Here is a 22,667-nt window from a genome sequence, read left to right on the forward strand (position 1 = left end):
TAATTTGATGAAGCCGAGAGAAAGAGAGATAAGAATTTGCAAGCCTCCAACTTTTTATTTCTGTTCCAGTTAAACCATGAACAACATTAATGCATTACGTATTTATATTATGTTTTGCATGTTTGAAATATGAAATATACTACAACATTCTCTTCTTGCATTGGTGTTGCATCGAATGCATGTCATCTTACTGTTCTCATCCCCATTAAAATGGGGGAAAGAAAAAGATATTTAGGGCTTCATCCTCCTCCCTCTGCTTTCTCCTTTTCCTCTTCTTAATATCTGCCAATCGAGAAGACACATCAGTTCAAAAGCTAAAAAGAAAACACCTTTTGCGACAATATCTACGTGCTTAGAGATTTCTTTTCCTAAATCAAATGGTAGCAGTATCACTTCATATAATCGATAGCAAGAAGGGTTGATATGATGTAGAGGAAGACAGAATGGGAAGAGATGAGAGAAGCATCTCACGTAAATGCACTATCCTTTTCTACATTGTATGACCACAGATCAACATTATTTTGATCGATGCAGCAAAGAGTATGATTCGAAGGATTCGAGTATAATATATCATTCTCACCTGGAAACTTGGTTTAGATCACAAGGCATCACGGACCAAGGCGGTAGATGCCGTCACCCATGAACTGCCCTTCCATGTAGAGAGCAGAAGCATTCTGTGGATAGAAACCATCCATCACCACGAACTGCATGTCCTCTGATGGCTTCCAGTGCCTCTTTCTTTGGTTGATGAACCAGTTGTTGATTTGCTTCTGATCAAGACCTGTCGACTCAGCCAATTCCACCTTCTCCGTTTCCTGCGTGTTGTCATGTAGAATTTTCCATCCAAGTAAGTCAGTAGCTTGGTGATACGTACGATGATGAACGTAGAGCACATACAGATGGATACGGCCATTTGTAGTGGAGCTGCCACCAGTTGAGCAGCTTCTGCCGAGCTTCCTTGGGCAGCTTTCCTTTCTTCTTCTTCTTGGTCAGCTCTTGCCGGAGTCTGCTCAAGTAGCCACCATACTTCTTCAAGAGATGGTGCTTCAGTTCTTTGTCGGCATGGGGGTCGATATCCTGAGGATCCACCTGATAATCCCCAGTGGCATTCTGGTCCTCTTCAGAGGAACCAAAACCTTCACAGTTTTCATCTTCATTTTCCAACAAAAAAAAAATTAATGACATCAATTAGATTTGCTTTTCCAATATATGCATGCATGCTAATTGTGATCCTTACTAGAGATGTGGTATAAAAAAAGTATCTCATGCCAAAAAAAATATCTGTATGAAGAAAGGTTATATAATGGATAAAGGACAATGAAATCAACATTAGAGAAAAAAAAGAAAAGGTCAATAACCAGCCAAAACATTGTAGCAAGCAGTACAAAATGTGCTTCTAATACTTATGCCTTTAGCAGTTATGATAATTGTGATGCCAATTATGGGTGTTGAAATTAAATCGAATTCGAACTAATTCAAAATCGGTTCAATCTGAATTGATTCACTAATAGTTTGATTCAATTAACTGATTTTGAATCGGTTATAATTCGGACTATCTTACTTTAATCTAACAAAAATGATTCGGTTCGGTTCGGTTCGAACCGATCTAAACACCCCTAATGTCTATGGAAAATATTATTTTGATAGTAAAAAAATATATACATTTCAAGAGGGATACTAATATAATTGTTTGATACCTACATGCCATTTTCTTTTGGCAAATGTCCTAAAGATATAATTATAGAATGACTATTTCCAGTGAGAAAGATGATTAAAAACCTAAAGAACTAATCGAAGCTTAACACTTAATGGAGATGCTGAACTGCTCATTTTCTTGACTATTATCAAGTTTCATAGCTAGATGCAAATCAAAGACTCGATTATCTACTACTCGAATCCATCAATGAGTTAAAAGACATACCGACATTGCGGTCTATCCCAAAAAAGAGCTGACAGTAATATTAAAGTAGAAGGAACGGGAGCCATTTGGTTGATGGAATGATAAGAACAGCATCGTACGTAACATCTTATGCAAATTTGCAGGGAGAAAGCATCGAGATATGATAAAAAAAACAAAATGTTGGCTGAAAAGAACAAGGATGGTGACTCTTCTCGAGGTAGAACACTGTCGAGGAACCCTAAAACAGTGCCACAAGTCAGTACCAGAAATGCTAGCTTATTACACGCCGACGTGTGGTGTCCTCGATCGCTTATATATGTTGTTCGAGAGAGAGAAGGCTGTCTTCCTGCTTTGTTCGCCTGTAAACAGTCTAATAAACAAACAAATGGTGAGCAAAGAAAGGAAGGGAATGGAGGAGGCGAGAGGTGCAGGTCGAAGGAAGTCGGGGGGTCACTGTGTAGCCTCGTGACAGTGGGGAAAGGCTCCTGCTGCTTTCCCACCCATCTCTCGCGTTATTATATTTCCGAGGAGCTAAATGAGATCTCTTTAGTATATGTATCTATATCAGAGATCTGGTTCAGTCTTTGGTGCCGTGAAAGGTGGAAGAGGGTGTACTCATCGTAGTGTTACTTCTTTTCTACTGTGCACTGTCGCAGGGGAAAGTGTCAAACCCTAACTGCAGAAAAACTACAGTTTTCTTCACCTCTCTCTCTCTCCCTCTCTCTCTCAAAGATTGACAGCATTTAGGTCGATGTTATAAGCTGCTTAATGTGTACTTCCTATATTACCAGTGGAGAAAAGGCCGCGAGTGGAAGCGTCGGTGAGCGCATTAAACTGTAACTCCATCTTCATGAGGAAGTCTTTGGCCTCTTGCAATGGCCTCGTTAGCTCTTCCCGGTACTTGATGAGTACATCACAGTATGACTCCTGTTGTGTACATCACAATCCATTAGCCTCGACCGAAGAGAGATGTGGAGAGAGAGAGAGAGAGAGAGAGAGAGAGAGAGAGAGAGGGATAGTTAGTAGTACCATGAACTGGTCGAGCTCAGGGTCAGGATCAGAAGTGCCGTTATGGCAACTCGGGCCCAACGCGAGCTCGCGGGCGATGGTCGAGAGCCTCGCCACCACCTCCGGTGGCGCTCCCACCTGGAAAGAAGCACATGAGAACAAGTCGGTGAGAGAAGCACAACGAAATTATGCTGCAGCATAGGAGGTTAAGAATTAGGAGACCTTTTGGCAGTCCGTAAAGGCTGCGACAAGAGTAGAATAGTGCGGGTGCGACATGATCTTTGCCTTGATGTCTTCTTCTACATCACTTGGTGAGTTCTCCCCCTGTTCTTGCGTCGCTATCGTTCTCTTTTGGGACTGAGATGGTCCAGCTTCGGTTTTAAGTGGTGGCGTTCGGAAGCTCTGCCTGCAGACGGCCGCTCTCTGCGGTGGAGTAGGTGATGTAGTGAAGGCTCCACCACTACCACTATCACCTAGGTGGTAGAATTCCTCCATCCCTCACTTGTCGACCTATAGAAAGTATAATAACAACAAAAAGAGAGAAAGGAAAGGAGCAGAGAGGAAAGCTGGCAAAAATATAATAGGTGGATGGCAGAAGATGAACTCAATGCTAAGGAGAGAGAAGGGGAAGAAAGAGAGCCCCGAGCAAGCCTGAAACCTATAGAAAGAAGAGATCAAAAGCCATCTCAGGTGCTTTATTTTCCATCATCAAATCAATCACAAAGGAAATGATGTTCGATCAAGCAACTACAACATCTTAATTCATGCCAACGATGTAGTCAAGCCAAGAACCGAGGAGGGACAAGTGTTTGATTGGAGGCGTGAATGGATGGGAACAACGCATGTGGGCATGGGTTTAGAGCGTACTACACCTCACGTGCCCATCACTTCCATCTCCTGCTCTTCTCGTCGGAGCTCGTCTTCAGATCTGGTCTCACGGGAGAACGCAAGGGTCGGTAGAGGACTTCCATCTCCTCCTTTATGCTTCCTTGGAAATGATAGTTTCATGGATTAGTAGTCATCTTAGCATGATTAAGACCGGAAGTAATTCACTGTTGGTGTTGTATTTAGGGTGGGAACAGGAAAGATTCTTGGGAAAGCAAGAGCTCCACCTGGCTCGCAGCAATTGGCCATGGTGAGGCAACAGGTGTTGGATACAGTTCGATGATGGAACTTTGGAAAGAGATGCGTGAGGTCGGAAGGAACATAAACAACAGAGTTGGTGGGTGTGATTCAAATCAAATAAGATGGTAGAAATCATACATTATTATCAGAAGAAAGACATACTGATCATTCAGACTAATAATTATTATGGTACAAATCTCTCGTTACTTCTTCCATGTGCTCATTGGATGCTACAAATCAGCAGAAGAGTAACAATTTAATTTATATTTTATTTAATTAAATTTGATTAATCTATGGATATTTGTATTATGAAATAAGTTAGTAACAATATCAAAGTAAAAAAAATCAAATTTGATTTTTATTAAAGATTATAAAGGAATATTTTAAAAATTCATATAGAATAGAAAGTAAGTTATGAATCGATGACATAATAATAATATTAATAATAATAAAATATTATCTTCAAATTAAGTCTATTGAGATCATATATTTGATTTGATACAATTACAATATATTATTTTTATATATTTTTATTCTTATACTTTGTCCTATAAAAAGTCGTGAGAACATTACGAATAAGATAATGAATCAATGAATTGAGTTATTCCAATGACTCCATCATCGCGAAATATGTGTGGAGATGCTATGCCTTAGAGTTCATTTGTTCATTGAGCCAAACTAATTTAGTAGATATTTTTTATTTATTATCATTATCTTTATCTTTCTATTCCCTAATCAACCAGAAAAGAAAAAAAAATAGTTTTGGTCAATGTAAAATCAATGGATCAAAACCAAATGAAAATTTCCCAAGAGTTTACAGACATTGCCTGTGATTGTGAAGTTAATGTCTTGTTGCTGCAGTAGTCAATAGCTACTCGAACCTTGAGAATATTTTTATGAAGCTTGTACGAAAAAAAGGGAATTATTTAGTACATTTTTGTACCATGCTCAGATTATATATTTCTGCTAAGAGCCAAATAGTGTACTGTATTGACTGATGAATATGTACTAAAACTCTAATTTGTGCATAATGCTTTCGGACCCATGTCACAAAATTCATGCACTTCATGCAGCATGTCATAGTAGTAATCAGTAATTCCTTCGTTTTACCCCCAAAAGAAAAAAAAAATCTTTCATTGATTATAGACCTCGAATAAATAACTCCATAATTATATCTATCCGACGTAGATGTGGTGAAAGATACAAGACACAACTAGAGCTGCAAATGTTGTCGGTATCGTAACACAAACGATATAAAGACACTGAAAAAAGGTGACTTGTTGATGGAATTATCACCAATTAAATTGTTAATGATCCGTCGGTACTAAGACTTTGCTTCTTAGTTTTTTATTTTTTACTTTGTTTGAGATGGATTCATATTCATTTCATAGATCGGATCATCGTCGATCGTTATAGGTAGCTTTTAATGTAATATCAGAAGAGGCACAAGATTTTTTTTGAGCATTTTCATTGCAAGGTTACAAAATAGTATATGAAGAGAAAAAATGATGGAAATAGTGACTATATAAAATCCATACTAAAAGATTATAAAGATAGAGAAATGCATAAACAGACAATCTTATTTTACCTTAAATTCATCTCTACACATAGTTGTGATGCTTTTAATATTGACTATATACAATCTAAATGCAATTTTTTTATAAAAGTAGATGGAACTGATTCCACAAGTTCTGCCAAGTCTCCATTATATTATTGTGAGTAGCTTCTAGCTATGGTTTGCTTTCTCATCGAAAGGAACTTTTGAGTGACCAAACAAATCGAATCTAGAAAGGCAAAATATTATCCTTACATTGTTAAGAAAACGAAGCCTTTCCTTAATCATCTTCCACTCATGCAATTTAAGCATGTGGAGTGTAATTCAAGATTGTCATCTATTGACCAAAATCTAGTCGTTCTTCACATATGTTAGTCGAGTAAATAAAATTTCATAGATGCTCTCGGAAAGAAATAATTGATGTAAGTGAACCAAACACTTGTCGCAAAAGTTCATCCATTTTAAGTACTTTGATTCCCGGTGAGAAATTAGGATGGGTGATGATGAAGATTGTCATGTAAAGATCATTCGATTCGTTGTCAAAGCTGAACATATTTATCCTTATCTTTCTTCCGCAGATGAAGAACCTCTCCCTCGGCAGAATTGTTTGTTTTGTTTGAGCTGTATTCTGTATTAGAAAAAGACATGACGAGAAGATGCGTGAGATAGGAAGATGATACGTGTGGAAGAACATGTAATCGGTAAACATCCTTTCCGGTAAACGATGTTCAACAGTTGTTCTGTCAAAGTCGCCGTGCGCTTGGGAAGATGATGCGTAGATGGATAAGTTACGTGTTGAAGTAGGGGTGCACGATGACCTTCTTCCCGTTTCTTTCGAGGGACATGCATGCATGGTTTTGCTTCTTCGATGCACGTGCATGGATGGGAGTAGGCTGCTTGGATCCTTATGATCGATGCCGGTCGTGCCTCGATCCTTCAGCGGCACTTCATCGCGCAGCCCCTGAAGAAGACCTTTTTGCATGGCTTACTTTCCAATCGAGAAGTCGTAATTAGACGGCCAACTACTTGTCGCATGCGTTGATGCAGAAGAAGAAAGAAGAAGACGAAGATGAAGAAGAAGAAAGAAGAAAGAAGAAGAAGAAAAGCGTATCCGCATGCTTCATTTCCATGGCGGCTGTTGCAGGGTAAGCGTCGTCCTTCATTTACCAGAGTATAAAACTCTCTCTCATCTCTGTACAGAAACCACAGAGCAGAGTAAGAGAAAGAAAAGATTAGCATAGTTCGAAAGGATGGCACAATCCCATCGCTTACCGTCGTTACTGTGCCTCATCGCTGTAGCGATCATGGCGCACACGGTCCGCGCACAGAACTCTCCTCAAGACTTCCTCGATGCCCATAACACGGCCCGAGTTTGCGTCGCGGTCGGCCCCATGTCGTGGGACGACGGCGTCGCGGCCTACGCCAACAAGAGAAGGGCCGACTACCAGCTGTTCCATTCCGGCGGAACCAGTTCAAGGGATGCGGTGTCGCTCTGGGTGGCGGAGAAGCAGTACTCCGACTATGACTCCAACACCTGCGACGGGGGAAAGGTGTGCGGGCACTACACCCAGGTGGTGTGGGCTAACTCGGTCTACCTCGGGCTGTGCCCTCGTGGTGTGCGACGACGGCGGCGTCTTCATCACCTGCAACTACAGTCCGCCAGGCAACTACGTGGGACGGCGCCCCTACTGATCTCTAAAGCTCTCTTAAGGTTATCCATATGGAAAAATCGACGAATAAAACCTTCCTTCTAATAGATAATAATATGATCTTAGTAAGAAATAATAAGATCTTACAAAGCCTTCATTTCATTCTAGACCCTTATCATTCCTTCATTCAATAAGAACATCGCTCACTGACTCATTAGCATAATTGAATCATACAATCAAAAATATAATGTCAAGATTTAAATCAAAGATATATACCTAAAACAAAATAATCAAAAGAATATCTCGAATGTCAGAAAGCAATGCATCTTAATAATCTATATGAGAGCATAGAATGTAGGAAATATAATTAGGAGAGTAATGTATATATATAGATATGTTGGTAACACATATAATATACTTTAATAATGTCCATTGAGTTCAATAACAAAACCGAACATTAGCACGGGTGGCTAATGCCAATGTCGTCTCTTTCAAGAGACTGTGGGTTCGATTCAGATGTCGTGCCAATTTGAAAGGAAGCCGTGAGGATTACATGCGCTCGTGTGATTGACCGGGTTCAATCACAACCGTCTGATTCCATTAGACGACAATCCAGCGCATCTGAGCTTCTATTTTAATTGTTCAATAATACATTTTTTTATTTTAATGTATTCCTGGAGAACGTTAACACAAATTGAACGCGGCAGCGGTGGTTGTCGCCTGTAGCCGGCGTTTCTTGACACCGCGGGTTCGATTCGGGTGGCGTGCTAGTTTGGAAAGAATCAGTGAGGATAAAATGCGCTTGATGTGAAGGACTGGGTTCAATCACAGCCGTCTGATTCTATTAGACGATGATAAATCAGCGCATCTGAGCTTTCTTTTTTTATTTCTTTCAGCAGATGCATTCGACGCAGCTTCTATCATTCCCAAATCCTCCATGGGTGAAGACCTATATTGCTCATAGCCCAGGGCAATAAGGAATCAAACAATGCATAGGGACAAGGACTCAGCATAATTGAATATAATAATTTAAAATAATAATTTGATATGAATAAAATAAAAATAATAATTCAATATAATCAATAGTTCGATCATTGGTTTAGAAGGAATCTTATTCATTGATAATATATTGTCTAGCATGAGCTGATGGCTTAAGAGATAGTAACTCTTTCTTCTTGATAGGATAATTTTTTATTTTATGATCCAATTTTCCGCAAGCAAAACAGACTCTAGTTATTCAAAAATATTGACTTATTTCTTAAATTTTATTAACCCACATTTTGCACGTGATTGAGTCCTCGGTGACTTTTTCTTTCTCAAATTTGGATATCTTGATCCTCTTATAACTTGTTTCAGATTCATTCCCTCTTTTATTTTTGCTAATAAATTTCTCCTTATCTTTCTTGTCCATGATTTTCTGAATTTGTTTGAAGTCTCATTCAATTATCAATGCTCTTTCGACGACATAGGCATAAGCTTTGAGTTTTAATGCTGATATCCGACTTTCTTATAGCTGGCATTAGGCCCCTTTCAAATTTATTTACTTTTCTAATTTCATCATCAATTATATGAGTGGCAAATCTAGAGAGCTCAATGAATTTAGATTCATACTTTGTAACCGTCAAATTTCTCTAAATGAGATCTAAGAACTCTAATTTTTTCTGCTCTCTAATGCAATCTGAAAAATATTTATTATTAAACTTTTCTACGAATACTTTCCATGTGATTGACTCATGTTTGATTTCAGAAATTCTTTTAATCATTTTCTACTAGTGCTCAGCCTCTCCTTCCAACATAAAAGCGACAAGAGAAATCTTCTGATCATCAGGGCAATTTAAGACGTCGAATATTTTCTTTATCTACATTATCCATCGTTCTACGATCATTGGATCTAGCTCACTACTAAAACTGTGAGGACTGAGCTTCTTAAACTATTCAATTCCCAACCCAGTTTGGTTCGACATACCCATTCCATCATTTCTTCCTTGTCAAACTTATTATTGCATCACTTGTGTCATAATCCCACCCAATTGACCAAAAATAGATGCAATAGGAGAACTATATAACCTCGTAATTCTTGCTTCCTAAAAATAACAAAAGAGAATTATTTTTTAATCAATCTATGAATAAAATCACTAAACACAATTACTTAGTGTAATTGGATATAATAATTATATATAATAATTCCAAACGATCAAAATAGAGACAATAATTCAATATAACCAATATAGATCTAATAAATAAATAAATCATAACTTAGAAGTTAATAATATGATTTTGATGCCAATTGTAAATAATAAAATTTTTATGCAAAAATATAATACTAGGATTGACATCAAGTATCATAAATCAGAAATTGTGTACCTTTTGAACATAATAATCTATAGGGTATCTTGAATGTCATGAAGTAATACATTATGATGATCTGCATGCAACGTAAATCTACGTATGAAAGAAACTAGACCGGCATCCTCTCTTCCTTTTTTTTATAAGGTTATCTCTTCAGGAATATACTGTAAGTAGATTTTATTTTTTTTTTATTGATCGATAATTATATTTAGAATTTAACTAGATCTATAATATATCTCACACATAATTTACTAATTTTAGTATATTTCGTTGAGTTCGTTAACGCATCCGAATGGAGACACTGGTGGCTATTGCCGATGGCCCCTCTTCCGAATGGTCGAGGGTTCGATTCGTGCCGCGGTCTAACTTAAAAAGAAGCAGTGATGATTACATGCGCTTGATGTGATGAACTGGGTTCAATCACAATCCTCTGATTTCATTAGAAGACAAAACAGCGCATCTGAGCTTCTTTTTATTTGTTTCCGTGTATATATATACAGTAATACAAATCCCTTTATCTTCAGTTCGTGAACACACGTGCACCAAGAAATATGTGACTAGCCACTTTCGCCAGGGTTCGATTCTTAGGTCGTGCTATTTTCAAAAGGAGCAGTGAGGATTACATGTGCTTGGTGTGATGGACCGGGTTCAATCACAACCGTCTGATTCCATTAGACGACAATACAGGGCGTCTGAGCTTTTTTGGTTTTTTCCGCATAACCATTCCACACAGCGGCCCGTGGATACACCTGATGCCGCACCACCATGGCCGGCGAAGAAGCCCTCTTGTCCCTGTCCTCCGGTTTGGAGTATATGATCTCGAACCCAAAATCCGTAGATTCCGTTGGATCTCTGATTAGCTGGTGCCCTAAGCTTGGAACTATCACTGTCATCCTTTGCTGTGCTGTCAGCGATAATCGCACTTGCACTATCGTCTATCGCCCACAGAAGCACTATCGCATGCAGCAATGTGCGATGCAATCGTCGTTGCACTGTTTGACCTTATGCGACAATCGACTTAGACTAGTAGCCTTTTGACTGTCTTATGTGTTGACGTATGATGTTTGTACTATTGCTCGTAGTAGTCGTCAGCAATGTCCAGTCGATGGCAGTGTTGTATTTCTTTTCATTCAAGACCTTTATCCTTTTGTCATTCACAGATTCTCTATTGAAGGAAATCTGCATTACCCATAACCCAGGACAATCTAAGGAGCGAACAATTCATATAGACCTAAGGGCAACCAGTGCGTCTAAACTTCTTTTTTATTTCTTTCTACAGAAGCATTCCACACGATAGCACTCAGATGCACCTCACACCGCACCACCATGACAAGACGACGGAGAAACCCTCTTGGCCCTATCCTCTAGCTAGGAGAATATGAACTTGAAGCCCAAATCTATCATCTTTATTGGATCTCCAATCAACTGGTGCCCCATGCTCGGGACTGCCACTATCACCCCATATTGTGCTGTCGACGATAGTCGCATTTGCACTATTATCCATCGCCCATAGAAGCACTATTGCATGTAGCAATGTCGCCTATGAAATGCACGATGCAATCGCCATTGCACTGTCTAGCCTTATGCGATAATCGACCTAGATTAGTAGCCATGTGACTCTCCTATGTGTTGATGTATGATGCTTACATTATTGCCCGTAGTAGTGCCACTAGTAATTACCTTTCGATGGAAGCACTGCACATCATTTCGTTCGAGACCTTTATCCTTCTGTCATTCACAGATTTTCTATGGGAAGAAACCCGCATCGCTCATTACCGAGGGCAACCCAAGGATTGAACAATGCACATAGACCTAAAGGCAAGGACTGATTGTAATTGGATATAATAATTTGAAATAATAATTCGATCAAAATAAAATAAAAATGTGATATAATCAATATAGATCTAACGAATAAATAAATCATCTAATTTCTTTAAAATTCTATGATAACTTAGAAGTTAATAATATGACTTTGACATCAATCGTAAGTAATAAAATTTTTATGTGAAAATATAATACTAGGATTGACATCAAGTATCATGAATCAAAGATAGAAGGTGTGTATCTTCTAAACATAATAATGCAACGTGATGATATGCATACATCGTGAATCTACACAAAAGAAATTGGACTCACTTCCTATTTTCAAGAAAACTGTAATCGATAGAATAGAGATCTATCGAGAGGTGAGAGCATATGATACAGGAAAGATACTTAAGAGAGATTCTTTTGATAAGGTCATCTCTTAAGGAATCCTATTATTCTGAATCTCATATGATTTATTATAATTACTTGAGCTTAACTACACATCCGAACGCTGACACTGGTGGCTATTGCCTGTTGTCTGTCTTTCAAAAGGCCGTGGGTTCGATTCCAATCGGATGCTAGTTTAAAACGAAGCAATGAGGATTATATGCGCTAAATGTGATGGACTGGGTTCAATCACAGCCTTCTGATTCCATAGGAAGACAATTCAGCGCATCTGAGCTTCTTTTTGTTTGTTACATTATATATACAGTAATACATATCTTTGAGCTTCTTTTTATTTGTTTCCGTATATATACAGTAATACATATTTTATAGATTATATTTCCTCGAGTTTGAATACAATGGCATTTGTATTTAGCGTTACTAGCGATCGAGGGTTCGATTCTTAGGTCGTGCTAGTTTGAAACGAAGCAGCGAGGAATACATGCGCTTTGTGTGATGGATCAGGTTCAATCACAACCGTCTGATTCTATTAAATGACAAGTCAGCGTATCTATTTGTTTCCGTATAGATTTTTTACAGTAATACTTATCTTATATATTATTTGTTTTTATCTATTCTTTTTATTTGTTTCCGTATGTATACAGTAATACATATTTTATAGATTATATTTCATCGGGTTTGAATACAATGGCATTGGTAGCTAGCGAATATAGCGATCGTTACCAGAGATCGAGGGTTCGATTCTTAGGTCGCGCTAGTTTGAAACGAAGCAGCGAGGAATACATGCGCTTTGTGTGATGGATCAGGTTCAATCACAACCGTCTGATTCTATTTGTTTCCGTAAAGATATACGGTAATACTTTCCTTATATATAATAATATCTTAAGCACGAATGCGCAACTGCACCAATAAACTATTTGCTAACGAGCATGGCCAACTTTTCTCGAGATCGCGGGTTCGATTCGGGTGTCGTGCTTAGTTTGAATAGAAGCAGTGAGGATAAAATGCGCTTGATGTGAAGGACTGGGTTCAATCACAACCGTCTGATTCCATTAGACGATGATAAATCAGCGCATCTGAGCTTCCTTTTTTATATATTTCTTTCGGCAGAAGCATTCGACGCAGCTTCTATTATTCCCAGATCCTCTATGAGTGAAAACCTGTATTGCTCGTAGCCCAAGGCAATAAGGAATCGAACAATGCTTAAAGACTCAAAGGTAAGGACTTAGCATTATTGAATATAATAATTTAAAATCATAATTTGATATGATTAAAATAAAAAAAATAATAATTTAATATAATCAATATAGATATAATGAACAAATAGATCATCTAATTTCTTTAACATTATATGAAGAAACTAAACTCACCTTACCTTTTCCTATTTTCAAGATCATTATAATTTATAAAATTGAGATGTTCGAAAGTGAGGTAAGATATCTCTATGATCATCATATGAACTATGGATGTCTTGCCTATGAATTATGGATGTCGGGAGTGTAAGATTATATGACCCTATTTAATTAAGTAAGATATATTATAGATATGATTGGATTCTGATTATGGATTCCTTAGGAGATAACCTTGATGGGAGGAACTCTCCTAATAATTTATCCTAGACCCTCTGCTCTCGCCTATAAATAGATAGGACCTCTAGGGGCTAAAGGGGCATCTGATAAACAGGACCTCTAGGGGTAAAATGTGCGGAGGTAGTTTTTTCTCTCAATCTCCCTCTCCCCTAATCCCCTAATCCATCAATCTAGGTGGTCCTGTGAAAAGATATGAAGAGAGGAGAAGGATCTAGTTTTCCTTGCAGATCCTTGTAGATTGGATCCTTGTAGATTGATATTTCAGATCCGAAGACGAAGCGCTTGTAGATCAGATAAGATTTATTTTCTCTGAACAACAAGAAAAAGGTATGCATCATAATATTGTCAAATCTAATTTATTTGATTTCAATCTTGGCATAAAAGTTTTTCGCATTACAAACATCATGATTACAGATTTTATGCTTTCAATTGATATCAGAGACAAGTTCTTGAGATCAAATATATTAGATCTATTATTGTTCTTTACGATGCTTGAATGATTTGTCGGATATTATTGATCTGTTTTCTTTCTATATGATTTGCTCTATTACTCTTTATGAGCAATGTATAATTTTATGTTTGATCGATGAATTTACTGTTTCTTATTATCGATGTTATTGAGATGATCATCTCGGTTGATCCTTGTCGACGAAGGGCCGTGTACTATCCCGCAGTCGTGCATCACGGTCGTGCGTAGGCAAAGGTTTGCTTGCGAGCGATGGTGGCACCACGGACATCCCGCACCGCATGTGAACGTGGTGATTACGGAAGGCGACGATTGCCCTCACGCATAATGGTGGTGCTCGCAGAAGACGCCTGCGGAAGGTCGGTGGCCGCAGATGCCGGCAGCAAGGCGGCGGCCAAGCGCGAGCAGGAATCACGATAGCCGCGGCCACGCATAATAACATAATAACATAATAACATAATAACATAATAACATAATAACATAATAACATTATATATATATATATATATATATATGTTATTATGCTTGATGATGTAATGGTTGACAAGCTTCTTAAACACATCTCTTACGAAATGTAATATATTTCATTGAGTTCATTAACACAAACGAATGGTGACGCTGGTGGCTGTTGCCGATGGCCTCTATTTGAGAAGGAAAGTCGCCGACGGTTCAATCCTGATGGCGTATTAATTTAAAATGAAGCAGTGAGGATTATATGCGTTAAACGTGATGTACCGGGTTCAATCACGACCGTCTGATTCCATTAGATGATTAATCAGCGCATCTGAGCTTCTTTTTTATTTCTTTCTGTCGAGAAATCCTTTTGACCCCGTGGTTGCACTGTTTGGCCTGTCTATGTGTTGATTGCCTCTATTAGTGTCACCCGCAATAACCTGTCACATATTTAATTATCTTTGAATGCGCAATTAACAAGCAAAATATTATGAAAGTAAAGATAAGTTGAAACTAGAATTAAACAAAGCTTTTTATATTTTATCAGAGGCATTAATAGTCAAGCTTTGGAATCTTATTTAGTGATAATATATTATCTAGCATGGGCTGATAGCCTAAGGGGTAGTAGCTCTTTCTTCTTCGTAGGATAATTTTTTATTTTATGATCCAACTTCTCGTAAGTAAAACAGGCTCCAGTTACTCAAAAACATTGACTTGATTCTCAAATTTTATTAATCTGCATCTTGCACATGATTGAGTCCTCTGTGGTGACTTTTCTTTCTCAAATTTGGATGTCTTGACCCTCTTATAACTTGTTTCAATTCATTCACTCTCTTATTTTTGCTAATGAATTTCTCTTTATCTTTCTTGTCCTTGGTTTCCGGAATTTCTTTCAAATCTCTTTCAATTATTAAAGCTCTTTCGACCACATCGGCATAAGCTTGGAGTTTTAATATTGATATCCGACTTCTTATAGCTGGCCTTAGGCCCTTTTCAATTTTTTTTGCTTTTCTAATTTAATCATCAGTTATATGAGTGGCAAATTTGGAGAGCTCAGTGAATTTAGATTCATACTTTGTAACCGCTAAATTTCTCTAGATGAGATCCAAGAACTCTAATTCTTTCTGCTCTCCAATGCAATCTTAAAATTATTTATCGTTGAAATTTTCTACGAATACCTTCCGTGTGATTGACTCATGTTTTCAGAAATTCTTCTAATCATTCTCCACCAGTGCTCAGCCTCTCCTTCCAACATAAAAGCGACAAAAGAAACCTTCTGATCATTAGAGCAATTTAAGATATCAAATAGTTTCTCTATCTGTATCATCCATCGTTCTATGATCATTGGATCGGGCTCACTACTTAAACTGGGAGAACTGAGCTTCTTAAACTATTCAATTCCCAAACCAGTCTAGTTTGACGTACCCATTCCATCATTTCTTCTTTGTCGAACTTATTGTTGCATCACTTGTGTTATTGTCTCTAGAGTTCTCATAATCCTATACAATTGATTAGAAGTAGATGCAATAGGAGAACCATATGACCTCATCATCCTTGCTTCCTAAAAATAACAAAAAAGAATTATTTTTTTATCAATCTATGAATAAAATCACTAAAGATAATTACTTAGTGTAATTGGATATAATAATTACAAATAATAATTCGAAATGATCAAAATAGAAATAATAATTCAATATAACTAATATAGATTTAATAAATAAATAAATCAATCATAACTTAGAAGTTAATAATATGATTTTGATGCCAATTGTAAATAATAAAATTTTTATGCAAAAATATAATACTAGGATCGACATCAAGTATCATAAATTATAAATTGTGTACCTTTTGAACATAATAATCTACAGGGTATCTCGAATGTCATGAAGTAATACATTATGATGATACGCATGCAACGTAAATTTACACATGAAAGAAACTAGATTGACATCCCCTCTTCCTATTTTCAGAAAACTGTAATTGATGGAATAAAGTTCTATCGAGAGGTGAGAATGTATGATATAGGAAAGATAATTAAGAGAAATTTTTTTATAAGGTTATCTCTTCAGGAATCTACTGTAAGTAGATTTCATTTTTTTATTGATCGATAATTTTATTTAGAATTTAATTAGATCTATAATATATCTTACACATAATTTACTAACTTTAATATATTTGGTTGAGTCCGCTAACGCATCCGAACGGAAACACTGGTGGCCATTGCCGATTGCCCCTCTTGGAAAGGTCGAGGGTTCAATTCGTACCGCGGTTTCTAATTTAAAAAGAAGCAGTGAGGATTACATGCACTTGATGTGAGGAGTAGCCATCAGCAATGTCCCGTCGATGACAGTGTTGTATTTCTTTTCATTCGAGACTCTCATCCTTTTGTCATTCACAGATTCTTTGTTGAAGGAAATCTGCATTACCCACAACATCTAAACTTCTTTTTTTATTTCTTTCTACAGAAGAATTCCACACAGCAACACTCGAATGTAGCTCACACCATACCACCGTGACCAGACGACAAAGAAACCCTCTTGGCCCTATCCTCCAGCTAGGAGAATATGATCTCGAATCCCAAATCTGTCATCTTCGTTGGATCTCCAATCAACCGGTGCCTCATGCTCGGGACTATCACTATCACCCCGTGTTGTGCTGTCGACGAAAGTCGCATTCGCACTATCGTTCATGGCCCATAGAAGCACTGTTGCATGTAGCAATGTCGCTTATGAAATGCACGATACAATCATCATTGCACTGTCTGGCCTTATGCGATAATCGACCTAGATTAGTAGCCATGTGACTCTCCTGTGTGTTGATGTATGATGCTTACATTATTGCCCGTAGTAGTGCCGCTAGCAATTACCTTTCGATGGTAGTGCTGCACATCCTTTCGTTCGAGACCTTTACCCTTCTGTCATTCACAGATTCTCTATGGGAAGAAACCTGCATCGCTCATAACCGAGGGCAACCCAAGGATCGAACGATGCACATAGACCTAAAGGCAAGGATTGACTATAATTGGATATAATAATTTAAAATAATAATTCAATCAAAATAAAAATAATAATATGATATAATCAATATAGATCTAATGAACAAATGAATCATCTAATTTCTTTAAAAATCTATGATAACTTAGAAGTTAATAATATGACTTTGATACCAATCGTAAGTAATGAAATTTTTATGTGAAAATATAATACTAGGATTGACATCAAGTATCATAAATCAAAGATAGAAGGTGTGTATCTTCTAAACATAATAATGCAACGTGATGATATGTATGGTATAGGAAAGATAATTAAGAGAGATTATTTTGATAAGGTCATCTCCCAAGGAAACGTATTATTCTGAAACTCGTATAAGTTATTATAATTACTTGAACATAATTACACATCCGAACGGTGACACTGATGGCTATTGCCTGTTGTCTGTCTTTCAAAAGGCCGAGGGTTCGATTCCAATCGGATGCTAGTTTAAAACGAAGCAATGAGGATTATATGCGCTTAATGTGATGGACTGGGTTCGATCACAACCTTCTGATTTCATAAGAAGACGATTCAGCGCATCTGAGTTTCTTTTTGTTTGTTTCAGTATATATACAGTAATACATATCTTTGAGCTTCTTTTTATTTGTTTCCGTATATATACAGTAATGCATATTTTATAGATTATATTTCCTCGGGTTTGAATACAATGGCATTGGTAGCTAGCGAATATAGCGATCGTTACTAGTGATCGAGGGTTCTATTCTTAGGTCGTGCCAGTATGAAACGAAGCAGCGAGGAATACATGCGCTTTGTGTGATGGATCAGGTTCAATCACAACCGTCTGATTCTATTAAATGATAAAGCGTATCTGAGCTTCTGTCTATTTGTTTCCGCATAGATATATACAGTAATACTTATTGTATAGATTATCATATTTTGAGCTGGGTATCACAACTGCACCAATAAACGAGTGGCTAACGCGTATAGCCAACGTTTCTCGAGATCGCGGGTTCGATTCGGGTGGCGTGCTTAGTTTCAATAGAAGCAGTGAGGATAAATTGCGCTTGATGTGAAAGACTGGGTTCAATCACAACCGTCTGATTCCATTAGACGATGATAAATCAGCGCTTCTGAGCGTCTTTTTTTATTTCTTTCGGCAGATGCATTCGACGCAGCTTCTATCATTCCCAGATCCTCTATGAGTGAAAACCTGTATTGCTCGTAGCCCAAGGCAATAATGGACTTAGCATTATTGAATATAATAATTTAAAATCATAATTTGATATGATTAAAATAAAAATAATAATTTAATATAATCAATATAGATATAATGAACAAATAGATCATCTAATTTCTTTAACATTATATGTATCGTGAATGAAAGAAACTAAACTCACCTTGCCTTTTCCTATTTTCAGGATCATTGTAATTTATAGAATTGGATGTCTTGCCTATAAAAAGGTGAGAGCATATGATTTAGAAAATATAATTAATAGAGTTTTTCTTATGTAAAGACCTATCGATAGCAGTGTTGCATATCCTTTCATTCGTGATCTATATCTTTCTATCATTTACATATTCTCCATTGGAGGAAACCTGCATCACTCACAACCTAGAGCAACCAAGGGATCGAACAATGCATATAGACATAAGGGCAACCAATACATATGAGCTTCTTTTTTATTTCTTTCTGCGGAAGCATACCACACAGCAGCACTCGGATGTAGCTCACGTCACACTACCATGACTATACGATGGAGGAACCCTCTTGGCCCTAACCTCCAACTAGGAGAATATGATCTCGAACCCTAAATCTATCGTCTCCGTTGGATTTCTGATCAATTGGTGCCCCACGCTCGAGACCACCATAGTCACCTCTTGATGTACTGTCGATGATAGTCACGATTGCACAATCATTCATCGCCCACAGAAGCACTGTTGCATTAAGCAATATCGCCTAAGCAATGTGCTATGCAATCATTGCTGCACTATTTGGCCTTATGAGACAACTGACCTTGTCTAGTAGCCTTTTGGTTGTCATATATGTTGATGTATGATACTTGTACTATTGCTCATATTAGTGCCACTACGATGGTAGTACTGTACATCCTTTCATTCGAGACCCTTATCCTTTTGTCATTCACAGATTCTTTATGAGAGGAAACATACATTGCTCACAACCCTGGGCAACCCAGGAATCGAGAAATGCATATAGCCCTAAAAGCAAGGACTTCGTGTTATCGGATATAATAATTTGAAATAATAATTCGAAACAATCTAAATGGAAATAATAATTCTATATAGATCTAGTGAACAAATAAATCATCTAATTTCTTTAACAATCTATGATAACTTAGAAGTTAATAATATGACACTGATGTCAATTGTAAGTGATAAATTTTTATGTGAAAAATATAAAACTATGATTGACATCAAGTATCATAAATCAAAAATAGAATGTACGCACCTTTTAAACATAATAATCAGCGGGGTATCTCAAATGTCATAAAATAATATAATGTAATATGCATATGTCTTGAATCTACACATGAAAGAAACTAGACTCGTATCCCCTTCCTATTTTTTAGAAAACTATAATTGATAGAATAGAAATATATGTGAGAGCAAATGATCCAAAAATGATAATTAAGAGAGATTATTTTTTTATAAGGTCATCTCCTAGAATCCTACTATAATTAGATTTTATTTATCGATAATTATATTTTGAATTTAATCACATCTATAATATATTTTACTTAATTAAATATGATAATATAATATAATATATAATGAATAATATTTATGTGCTCCATGCGTAGATGAATATATATAGAGTTAATATATTTCCTTGAGTTCGATAACTACCGAACGATGAGACTACTGGCTAAGTTCTATGGCCTTTCTTCCAAATGGTTGAGGGTTCGATTCGTATCGGTTGCTAATTTAAAACGAAGCAATGAGGTTTTATATGCGCTTGATGTGATGGACTGGGTTCAATCACGACCGTCTGATTTCATTAGAAGACAATTCAGCGCATCTGAGCTTCTTTTTATTTGGTCCGTATATATACAGTAATACATATCTTATAGATAATATTTCCTTGAAATAGTAACACGTGTACCATGGGCATTGGTAGCTAGCGACTATACCCAGCGTTTCTAGAGACCGAGGGTTCGAATCTTGGGTCGTTGTAGTTTGAAAAGGTGTGAGGAATACATGCGCTTTGTGTGATGGATCAGGTTCAATCACAACCGTCTGATTTTTTTAGATTACAAATCAGCGTATACATATTGATAATGATACATAATTTAATATCTTTAGTTGGGTAACAACTGCTCCAAGAAAGCAGTGGCTATCGACTTTAGCCAACATTTCCAGAGATCGAGGGTTCGATTCTGAAAAGGAGCTGTGAGGATTACATGTGTTTGTTTTGATGGACTGGGTTCAATCACAACCGTCTGATTACATTAGACGACAATCCAGCGCATCTGAGCTTCTTTTTTTATTTCTTTCCGCAGAAGCATTCCACACAGCGGCACTTATGCCGCACCACCATGGCCAGACGACGAAGAGGCCCTGTTCTCCAGCCAGGAGAATATGATCTCGAACCCCAAATCCGCCGTCTCCGCTGGCTCTCCGATCAACTGGTGCCCCATGCCCGGGACCAGCGCCAGCGTCTTGTCCTGGCTCCCCGCTAGTTCGTACACCAGCTCCGCCGACTCCGCGTCGCACACCGAGTCCCTCTCCCCGTGAAGCACCAGCAGCGGCGCCGCCACCTCGCTGCCCCTCCGTTTGACCTCGTCGCACACTCTCAGCAGCTCCAACGCCGTCGCCGCTGGCGGGTGCTCGCTCTTCTGCGCCCTCGGGTTCCTCCTCACCAGCTCCCTCACCCACTTCTCCCTGTAGGACTGGTGCACCAGGGACTTGGTCACCGCCACCCTCCAGCTCGGCGCGACGTGGGCCGCCAGCGGTAGGAACTTCTCGAGGGGCCACGGCGGCTTGAACCTGGCGGAGACGCCGCACATGGCGCCGTTCAGCACCAGCCCGCTCCACCCCGCCTTCTCCCTGAGGTACACGAGGATCGCCGTCGCCCCCCCGAGCGACTCGCCGTACAGAAAGGCCGGGAGGTGGGGATGGGCCGACCGGGCCGAGCCGAAGAACGCCACGCAGTCGTCCACCAGGGGGCCGATGCTGGGGATGTGACCTCTGCGGCCCTCGGAGCGGCCATGGCCGCGGAGGTCGAGGGCGCACACCACGAACCCCCGCTTGGCGATGGCCACGGCGGTGAGCTGGAACACCCAGCTGCTCTCGGAGGCGTAGCCGTGGATCATGGCGACCAGGCCATGGACTGCGGCGGACGGCGACGCCGGGCGCCATGACTGGGTGAAGATCTTCATGTTGTGGTTGTTTAGCATAAAGGACTCGCGGTGGAGGATGTGATGCTGTCGATAGAACTCCTCCAGGGTGAGGTTGCCGAAGGGACTGCTCTTGCTTGCTTGGTTTATTGGGTGAGACATCTCAGCGAAGGAAGCAGAAGAGCTGCAGGTCTTCCTGAACGGTGAGGTGATGATACCTTTACTTGTATATGCGTGAGAGTGTGACCAAAATCTCAAGTGTTGCATGTGAGCATTAAATTATGTTTGGAAGCTGTTGAGTTCCTAACTCGGAGGCCAAAATTTAATGTGGTCAATTGGGTTTCATCTCACAAGAAACCTGAGCAAGGCTTCCTCAAGGCATGAGAATGGAATTGCTGTTGGGAGTTATAATTAGCATCAATGTTAATTTTAGTCTAATGCACAAGGTTGAGGAAGAGAGTAGAATTAATCCAACACAGTCTTCAATCAATTTCATATTGTCTGTTCATTTTGTTCCATGACATCTTCTCACACATTTAGAATTAATAGGATATCTCATTATGGTGTTGGTGAACACAAGTTGATGCGAACAGTGATGGATGATATCTCATTCAAACTTCAGACCTTGTATCTTTCTCAAGGGTCGATCGCTATCAAATTCAACTCTAGCTAGCTTGACTTTTTGCCCAATTGATCATGATTTGATGATATATCTAAATGAATTATGATACATGAATCATTTGTCTGTCTTTAGAGAGAGAGAAGGAGAGAATTAAGTGGTTCCTGCAAATGCCTAGTGGTCCATTCACTTTCTTTGGCCATCTTCACGTTAAGTGCCTCCATTTCCCTCTCCTCACCTCTTGCTCTTCATTTGTGGTCACAGCAGGCCCACACACTGCATTGAGGTGACAAGAACGCTGCTCTCCATCATCTTTCCGTTTCAAGTTGCCTGGAAATAGCAGCCAATGAGGCCATCACCATAAAGACAAGACAGCCCCAGCCAGTCTCATGAAT

The 22,667-nt window shown here is 38.6% G+C and overlaps 3 protein-coding genes and 12 non-coding genes across 16 annotated transcripts; 13 read left to right on the forward strand and 2 right to left on the reverse strand.

Moving 5' to 3' along the window:
- Window positions 1-27: 27 nt before the first annotated feature.
- On the reverse strand, window positions 28-3,935 carry LOC135625588 (homeobox protein rough sheath 1-like). 2 transcript variants are annotated; one of them, XM_065130581.1, is made up of 7 exons: window positions 3,781-3,935; window positions 3,131-3,418; window positions 2,930-3,046; window positions 2,689-2,827; window positions 898-1,151; window positions 581-815; window positions 28-282 (listed from the first exon to the last, which is right to left on the reverse strand). In XM_065130581.1, exons 2-6 carry the CDS (start codon window positions 3,401-3,403, stop codon window positions 609-611), a joined length of 990 nt encoding a protein of 329 aa, XP_064986653.1. In that variant the 5' UTR covers window positions 3,404-3,418; window positions 3,781-3,935; the 3' UTR covers window positions 28-282; window positions 581-608. The 2 variants fall into 2 exon arrangements, with proteins under 2 accessions (XP_064986653.1, XP_064986652.1); XM_065130580.1 differs by having other exon boundaries at window positions 3,131-3,566; window positions 3,781-3,925.
- Window positions 3,936-6,892: 2,957 nt separating this feature from the next.
- Window positions 6,893-7,342, forward strand: LOC135625818 (pathogenesis-related protein 1A-like). The gene has a single exon (XM_065130905.1). The coding sequence runs from the start codon at window positions 6,893-6,895 to the stop codon at window positions 7,340-7,342; it is 450 nt and encodes a 149-aa protein (XP_064986977.1).
- A 432-nt stretch (window positions 7,343-7,774) lies between these two features.
- Window positions 7,775-7,866, forward strand: LOC135626080 (small nucleolar RNA snoR114). Its single transcript, XR_010492248.1, has one exon. It is a non-coding gene; the product is annotated as a small nucleolar RNA snoR114 (small nucleolar RNA).
- A 151-nt stretch (window positions 7,867-8,017) lies between these two features.
- LOC135626090 (small nucleolar RNA snoR114) lies at window positions 8,018-8,113 on the forward strand. Its single transcript, XR_010492258.1, has one exon. It is a non-coding gene; the product is annotated as a small nucleolar RNA snoR114 (small nucleolar RNA).
- A 1,848-nt stretch (window positions 8,114-9,961) lies between these two features.
- Window positions 9,962-10,054, forward strand: LOC135626078 (small nucleolar RNA snoR114). The gene has a single exon (XR_010492246.1). It is a non-coding gene; the product is annotated as a small nucleolar RNA snoR114 (small nucleolar RNA).
- A 139-nt stretch (window positions 10,055-10,193) lies between these two features.
- On the forward strand, window positions 10,194-10,286 carry LOC135626087 (small nucleolar RNA snoR114). The gene has a single exon (XR_010492255.1). It is a non-coding gene; the product is annotated as a small nucleolar RNA snoR114 (small nucleolar RNA).
- A 1,697-nt stretch (window positions 10,287-11,983) lies between these two features.
- LOC135626079 (small nucleolar RNA snoR114) lies at window positions 11,984-12,076 on the forward strand. The gene has a single exon (XR_010492247.1). It is a non-coding gene; the product is annotated as a small nucleolar RNA snoR114 (small nucleolar RNA).
- A 709-nt stretch (window positions 12,077-12,785) lies between these two features.
- On the forward strand, window positions 12,786-12,881 carry LOC135626082 (small nucleolar RNA snoR114). The gene has a single exon (XR_010492250.1). It is a non-coding gene; the product is annotated as a small nucleolar RNA snoR114 (small nucleolar RNA).
- A 1,670-nt stretch (window positions 12,882-14,551) lies between these two features.
- On the forward strand, window positions 14,552-14,644 carry LOC135626083 (small nucleolar RNA snoR114). Its single transcript, XR_010492251.1, has one exon. It is a non-coding gene; the product is annotated as a small nucleolar RNA snoR114 (small nucleolar RNA).
- Window positions 14,645-17,792: 3,148 nt separating this feature from the next.
- LOC135626085 (small nucleolar RNA snoR114) lies at window positions 17,793-17,885 on the forward strand. The gene has a single exon (XR_010492253.1). It is a non-coding gene; the product is annotated as a small nucleolar RNA snoR114 (small nucleolar RNA).
- Window positions 17,886-18,084: 199 nt separating this feature from the next.
- On the forward strand, window positions 18,085-18,174 carry LOC135626086 (small nucleolar RNA snoR114). The gene has a single exon (XR_010492254.1). It is a non-coding gene; the product is annotated as a small nucleolar RNA snoR114 (small nucleolar RNA).
- A 166-nt stretch (window positions 18,175-18,340) lies between these two features.
- LOC135626089 (small nucleolar RNA snoR114) lies at window positions 18,341-18,436 on the forward strand. The gene has a single exon (XR_010492257.1). It is a non-coding gene; the product is annotated as a small nucleolar RNA snoR114 (small nucleolar RNA).
- A 1,813-nt stretch (window positions 18,437-20,249) lies between these two features.
- Window positions 20,250-20,343, forward strand: LOC135626084 (small nucleolar RNA snoR114). The gene has a single exon (XR_010492252.1). It is a non-coding gene; the product is annotated as a small nucleolar RNA snoR114 (small nucleolar RNA).
- Window positions 20,344-20,701: 358 nt separating this feature from the next.
- LOC135626081 (small nucleolar RNA snoR114) lies at window positions 20,702-20,794 on the forward strand. The gene has a single exon (XR_010492249.1). It is a non-coding gene; the product is annotated as a small nucleolar RNA snoR114 (small nucleolar RNA).
- A 43-nt stretch (window positions 20,795-20,837) lies between these two features.
- Window positions 20,838-21,815, reverse strand: LOC103969980 (caffeoylshikimate esterase-like). Its single transcript, XM_018819121.2, has one exon. The coding sequence runs from the start codon at window positions 21,813-21,815 to the stop codon at window positions 20,838-20,840; it is 978 nt and encodes a 325-aa protein (XP_018674666.2).
- Window positions 21,816-22,667: the final 852 nt, after the last annotated feature.

The sequence above is a fragment of the Musa acuminata genome, chromosome BXJ2-10, assembly GCF_036884655.1.
Source record: "Musa acuminata AAA Group cultivar baxijiao chromosome BXJ2-10, Cavendish_Baxijiao_AAA, whole genome shotgun sequence".
Lineage (NCBI taxonomy): Eukaryota > Viridiplantae > Streptophyta > Magnoliopsida > Zingiberales > Musaceae > Musa > Musa acuminata.

Bases quoted from the DNA above. Each gene is read 5' to 3' on its own strand.
- LOC135625818 (XM_065130905.1), top strand. From the start codon at position 6,893: ATGGCGCACACGGTCCGCGCACAGAACTCTCCTCAAGACTTCCTCGAT.
- LOC135625588 (XM_065130581.1), bottom strand. From the start codon at position 3,403: ATGGAGGAATTCTACCACCTAGGTGATAGTGGTAGTGGTGGAGCCTTC. The intron at 1,152-2,688 runs GTAATATAGGAA...TGGAAAATGAAG, and splicing joins TCGCGGCCTTTTCTCCACTG to ATGAAAACTGTGAAGGTTTT. The intron at 816-897 runs GTATGTGCTCTA...GACAACACGCAG, and splicing joins ACAAATGGCCGTATCCATCT to GAAACGGAGAAGGTGGAATT.
- LOC103969980 (XM_018819121.2), bottom strand. From the start codon at position 21,815: ATGTCTCACCCAATAAACCAAGCAAGCAAGAGCAGTCCCTTCGGCAAC.